Genomic DNA, 6,728 nt, shown 5'->3' with positions numbered 1-6,728 from the left:
TAAACTAGTTTTGTTGAATTAACATACAACATGATGATGTCATATTAATGAGTGAGCAGATGAGCCTTAGCTAATGAAGTGAAAAACATTGGCTTCATCAGATCCTAGTTTATTTTAAAAACAGCTCTAGAGAGAAAATAACTCTGTTGTACAATGCATAAAGAAGCCAAACCTGGTTGAGGCTCGACTAACGTGGCCTTAGCCTGGTTTAGTTTAGACCTCCTATTTTTTTCTTCTGGATTCCCAAATGCATTTATGTGACTTATTTGGCCAGTCTTATTGGACGATTTCATCTAGGTTTCATTTGCATTTAATAGTGTGACACATTAGCAGATTTGATGACTTGATAACTTAATTATGAAGAGAGAGGTAGAGAGAGTTTCATCTAGATAAAACTCGTTGTCACAGTTACCAACACAAAAAGCTGAGTCTTTATAACAATGCTATGAAACTCAGCATTGAGACTAACCTCAGTAAACATCCTAAACGTTATGTTGCCATGCGCATATGCCGATGCGCAAGTGGTAGAATGAACCCATATATAGGAACATGCAACGCGTATGATGACTTGCACCTGTGACTGATGCTTTGACCACCTTGATAGTAATCAATGGTTTGGCCTCGGCGTCCATGAGCGTAATGAGAACATCGAGGAAATCCTTGATCTTCTGCCTCTTGCCGCACTTCCACTGCCTCTAATGGATTTGGATCATCCAAAGTTTAATGACATATGTTGTTTTGGACATGTTTGGATAATATCCATTTGAATTTGATATCCGTCTCCATGTGATCCAATAGTATCCAAAATTCATTGAAGAGCGACTCAAAAAGTCTAATGTCCATTGGATATACCTTTGGGCTTAAGAAAGTGGGTCTCTAATGTGTAGGTTAGATTTCTAATATGGAGCTCACATGTTGATCTTGCTGCACTAATAGACAGATTAGCTGATTATCATATTGAGTCACCTCAAACAAATTTTAGTTAATTTTGTTTAAACTTTTAAAGTGTTCACTCAAGGTTTTAATTGTGGTCCAGTTTTTACGTAAGGCCACAATTTTATATAGCCACACTAATGTACATAGAGTAGCCGGTTGTTTAACTAAATCATCCTCATAATTTTCAGTCATTTTTGGTAAATTTTTAAGGTGTGATCGTGAGATATGTTCACATTTACATATACCAAAACCAATTTGCGCGAATAGTGGGTTGTCATACTGGATAGTTTCTAACCAATTTTGGTTAATTTTTTTTCCAAATTTGAAGGCGTGAACGTGAGATTTTAGTTCTAAGGTGCAGCTTCGAACATGATGTCAACATACGTATGAACATAATACTTTTGCTATTATTTGAATCGTCGGGAATGGATTTGGACTTTAAAGCATTTGGATTGGATTGGACATTAGTCATTTGGAACTGAAGTAGATTGGATGTTGAATTCTTTGCCACATCTATTTGGACATTAGTCATCTGTGAGATTTTAATAAAACTTCTCTATTTGGATTTAGATTCCAATTCATTACCACATCTATCTCCACCGCTCAAGGCCTCATGGATGACCGCGTCGAAGCCTGCTCACCGTTGGCCTCCTTGACCATCATCTTCTCGTAGCCGTCGAGTTCGAGGCCCAGTAGCCAACAAGGTACGTAGTCAGATACACAGAATGGCATCTGATGCCCAAAATCAAAATGAGAGGCTGTCGTTGTCGTCGCCACCGCGTGTATGGTCGCCGGTCTCGTCTTATCTGCCGATGCGCAGAGAGATACTCCTATTTTGACTAGCACCAGTTGCGGCTTGATAGCTAGCTAGCTGCTTGACCCACGCGCGCCGGCCTTCTTCACCTCCACCTTGAGCGACTTGAGGTACCTGACGGCCTCGTCGAGGACGGCCGGCGTGTCCATCCGGTCGCCACCGGGGATGATCCCCTTGAGCGTCCGCACCATCTTTTTCATCCGCTCCTTCTTCTTCGCACCGTTGCCGCCCGACTCGTGCTTCCGGCCGCCGCCGCTGTTTCCAGCGTACCCGCCGGATGAGCACGTGGAATCCGGGGAGCCACCGGCGCGGCACCCCGGCGTGCGGCCCGTGCTGAGCACGTCGTCCTCGTCGTCGCCGTCCTCTGTGCTCATCAGCGCGTCGATCTCGTCGGTGTCCTCCTTCTGCCGGACCGAGACACCGCCGCCGCCATCGCCACCACCGTAGCCGTGGTAGGCGCTCTCGCCGTGGTAGCTCTGGTCGTAGCCGTAGCCGTATCCGGCGCCGGCGGGGTTGCCGAAGTTGTTGGCCAGAGACGGGTGGAACATCACTCGACTCCGGTCGTACGTCTGGTCGAAGATGACGTAGTTCTTGGGGCAGGTGTCCGACGGCTGGAACTCCAGCCCCGTGAGCGGCGCCGGGAAGTCGTGCTGCCTCTGACCAGCGAGCGGGTCCTCATAGGCAGCAGCAGGAGCGGCAGGGTACCGGTCGGTCGCCGAGTAGTAGCCGCCGCCTCCGCCGCCGTTGGCGGCAATGTCGTAGCCGTAGCCTCCAGCGCCGGCGCCGGCACCGTAGCCACCGTACCCGCCGGCGCCGTAGCCACCGTACCCGTACCCGGGGTCTCCCTGCATTGGACCACTCGTGCAGGTGTTGCTTGGCCTCTGGCTGTGTTTGTGTGGGAAATCTTGAGAGTTTTCTGGCTTCTTCTGATTGCAAGGAATTGAACAGGAACTCGAGAGATTCTTGTTAACTGAAGATGGAGGCTGGCTATTTTGTGGTTGAATCCAAAATTGTGTTTCGGTTAGTTTGGTTCGGGTTTGAGGTTGCTTCGAAGGAGAGTGGGGTGGTGAGTGATGATGGCCCAGTCTACGGCTCGGGCTTCAGCAGCTGCCGGAAGAATTCGGGCCTGCAACAAGTAACGAATATTGGAAAACAAATTATATTTGCATGTAACAGACTATATCGATCGGGCAGACTATGTAGAATCGGCTAGTCGGCTACGATTTGTTTTCGTATGAAATATGTTTTACAACTTGTTCTAAAGTGTGTTTCAATCTCACAGAAGGATCAGCTTGACAAGTGAGAACAGAGCACAGCTTGACAAGTGAGAACAGAGCACAAAGAGGGTAGACCATGCAATTTGGCAAGTTGTATAGACAAGTGCAACAAGATATAAGAGCGCGAAAGGTAAAGTAAGTGCATTTTAGTGTCTAGCAATTTGTGAACAACATTACAACAATGCCGGTTAAAGGTAGCGACAGTGTATGATTGCGAGTTTTTTTGCCGGCTGTGCTTGCCGACACATAAACTAGCTTATCCTACGGACGACGTCCATTAGAAGCGCAAGCAAGAATGTAGCAGAACAGAGGACGAACAGAGCACACAATTCTTAGATGAAGAAAGAACACACTCCTATATGTGCAACTAAAAACAGAGTGGCGATGGTGGCGCATTCAGCAATACTACTTCAGTTTCTTTCTCCAAAAGCAAGTTTCAAAACGCCATCTTTTGACTGCGCAAAGCATTGTCAACACCGCTGTCCTATCCCTCACCGTTGACGTGGAGAGCCGCCACGCAGTGGACCCCGGTCGCTTTCCTATCTACAGTTCTACGTACTACATTAGTCGTAACATAACAGACTGCGCCAAGTTGCTCGCTCATCCACATATGAACAGATGATGATCCGATGCTTGCAGTTGCGTGCGCCAATGCGCAGAAAACAAAACAAAAATGTGAGAATTGAACAATGCATGCAACGGAAGGAAACCTGAAGAATCGTTGGTGTGAGATTGAGGGCTGACCTGGCAAAGTTGCATAGAACGCGACGCGGCACCTGTCAAACGACGGCGTCCCGTCGAGGACTCGAGGCTCCTCCGGTTGAACCCAAAGCACACGCCCTCCACATCCACAGCACAGCAGCCGCCGGTATCGCCCCAGCAGGCGTCGGCCTCCCGACGATCGGAGCGGCGCGAGATCACAGGATAACAACGCCGAAGAACACCGCCAGCCGCACGACGGCCGCCACCCACGTCATGCTTCCTTCGCCTACGCCTGAAACAGCAAAGCTCTGATGAAGGCATCTGGAAAACTGGAACAGCCAGCATGTAGGAGTAGTGATCACTGATCAAGATCATACCTATCACGGCTCTCTGAAACGAAACGAAACGACGACGCCAATGGAGGGTGAGCGAGCAATGGAACCGGAGCAGGCAGGCAGGAAGGAAGGAAGGGAGGGATGGAGTGAGCCGGCAAAGGAGGGGCACAGGGTTTTGTTTTATACTGCTAGCATAACGGATGAACAGCGAGCGAGAGCGGCCGGTGGTGGGTTGGACGGATGGATGCTCCGATAGTCCGATTGGTCGCTCCCCCTCCCCTTCCCTGTCTGCTGTTGCTCGCTCGTTTCCTTTTCGAGGCACTTCTTTTGAGTGTGTGTGGTGTGATACAGAGAGGGGGATGGTGGTGGAGGGCGAGGCGGGCGGGCAGCAGTGCCGAGCGCAGTGATGGATGGATGGGGCGCGGAGCTGGAGACGAATTAATGAGGTGGCGTGCGCACTCGATGGGCGCGCGTGCCGCTTCCCACCGTGCTGCTCTCCTCCCCCAGGCCCCGCCGCACCGTCCAGCTTACCTTCCCCCGCCGCTGATCCGCGGGTCCCCGTCACGGGGAGACCCCACGCGTCAGCGAGGAGGAGCTCGACACTCCCTACGTCGGCAGGGACCGGGGGGGGTCAATGGAGGTGGGCATCGTGGCAGAGCAATCCATCCCAACTTCCCGAGCACGAAGCAGGCTGGCGAGCTAGCAAGCACGCGCCGCACGCTGCCGTGAGGCGGGAGGCCATTATGCGGCGCGCGTGGAGGGAGCGCACGGGCGGGCGTCGGATCCGCATCGTGCGCCGGAGGGGTGCCGGGCCCCGCCACCGGCGCTGCGCGCGTGCCCCCGGGGCCATCGATCGCGCGCCTAGGGACGCTGGGCGGTAGGCCCGCGCAGACGCAGCAGGGACAGCCCGGTCCGGGGCAAGCCATCATGCTGAGGGAGTTCAGAGGATCTGTATTCATCATGTCAATACCCTAGATTTTTTTTTTTAACAAACAAACACTTGGAGAATATTCAATGTACCGTTTTGTTTACCAGTGGTCTAGTGCGTAAGACAACAAAATTCAGGCATCTAGGTGCCGTTTGAATCCCCCAGAGATTATAGGAATTGAGATTTTTTTTTTAGGATTTCCATATTCCAGATTTTATAGATAATAAAAATCTATGATGTTTAGATCCCAGGATTTTGGCTATGGATTATGGGTGGTAGAATAGGTATATTGTCTATAATACCCTGAGAATGATGACTAGATAGAAAGAGGATAAGGTAGGGGCAAAGTTGTCTTTTCATGCGTGGGAAGGCACGATTATCTCATATATCCATATTATCTGGCGTTAGGTGGATTATGGGATTGTTAAAATCTTGGCTTCATACATTATCCCACCCGTTTCAATGCTGCGTAGATTTTTTTTTTAATTTGGATAGTAGAATCTGCGTGGATTCAAACGGACCCTTAGTTCCCAGAAGACCATCAAATTCATTATCACAAAAATTGTGCTCTTGTGCCTTAAGTGTACAGTAATTCCATATGGAGATTTCCAAAAACCTGATTTGGAACATTTCGTTGAATTCTCTCCAAGCGACCCTGGCAAATATTTATAAACATGTTTGTAGCCAATGTTACCAAAGTTTGGACCATATGTATGCCTAAATGACAAGTTTTTGGGTTGATTAGTTAGATTGAATACATAATAATATGCCTAACACGCTAGCGCTGTTGCCTAAAAATGAGTTTAAAGTTTATCTGGTTATCTCTAAATTTGGCTGCCTCGTCAAGATGGTGGGTTACTTTAACATGCACAAAATAAAAACATTCGAAAACAATATTGTTTACTAACACACCATGCACATTTCCTGGAGGCTCTCTACATGACTCTCTATCACACATTTTAGAAAACAAAACACTCCAATAGACTATCTAAACCACTATTGATATTTTCCACTCTCCGCTTTTGTGTAGCTATATGGCTTGATAAATGTACTATAGGGTAGTTTTTTATGATTTTTTTACATAAGAAAACTTATGATAAGCTATTGGAGTATGAAGAATAATAATTAGAGAGTCCATTGAAGACACGATAGATATAATGCTATGACCCTTCCCTGCGCGGGTCGATGATTAGGCTATGTTGTCATCCTTTGACCGCACTCAGCCTAAACCTCGATCCAAGCAGTCACCCTAATGTACTATTCATATAGCACATAACTATGCAACCTCCATCCACGATCAAGGCCATGTTCGTTTCGCTAAAATTTAGCTGCTGATGATGCTTATGCTGATTTTTTGTGAGAGGAAAACACTGTTCGTTCGCTGAAAAATACTTACTGAAGTAGTGCTTCATATGCTATCTGCTCTAGTACTTCCAGCCCGTAAAAGTAGAGTAGATTTTAGGAAACTTTCTGCTCATTTGTTGCTCACCCAAGCTTGGTATACCTCACGTGTATCTAGTTATTTGAGTTACTTCATACTCTTATGCGTGTCGCATCATCTAACTGTTATCGTTTACACCCACTATACGTTGATACATTAATTGTGATATAATCAAAATTCCACCTTTATCAATATTGTTAGCCATAGCTTTCCCTATGGATAAAACAAATATGATAACTCTAGGGTAAAATGCTATAATGTACTTCTATATGTTTGCAGAATCACACTATTTGAA

General features: G+C 47.5%; 1 protein-coding gene across 1 annotated transcript; it reads right to left on the bottom strand.

Annotated features, from left to right (window-relative positions):
• Window positions 1-1,486: 1,486 nt before the first annotated feature.
• On the bottom strand, window positions 1,487-4,325 carry LOC136522295 (transcription factor bHLH144-like). Its single transcript, XM_066516120.1, has 3 exons — window positions 4,107-4,325; window positions 3,772-4,021; window positions 1,487-2,876 (listed from the first exon to the last, which is right to left on the bottom strand). Exon 3 carries the CDS (start codon window positions 2,599-2,601, stop codon window positions 1,804-1,806), a length of 798 nt encoding a protein of 265 aa, XP_066372217.1. The 5' UTR covers window positions 2,602-2,876; window positions 3,772-4,021; window positions 4,107-4,325; the 3' UTR covers window positions 1,487-1,803.
• Window positions 4,326-6,728: the final 2,403 nt, after the last annotated feature.

The sequence above is a fragment of the Miscanthus floridulus genome, chromosome 18 (assembly GCF_019320115.1).
Source record: "Miscanthus floridulus cultivar M001 chromosome 18, ASM1932011v1, whole genome shotgun sequence".
Lineage (NCBI taxonomy): Eukaryota > Viridiplantae > Streptophyta > Magnoliopsida > Poales > Poaceae > Miscanthus > Miscanthus floridulus.
This window is presented reverse-complemented; position numbering and strand designations above follow the sequence as displayed.

What these genes read in the sequence shown, in the direction of transcription:
- LOC136522295 (XM_066516120.1), bottom strand. Translation starts at nt 2,601, where the DNA reads ATGCAGGGAGACCCCGGGTACGGGTACGGTGGCTACGGCGCCGGCGGG.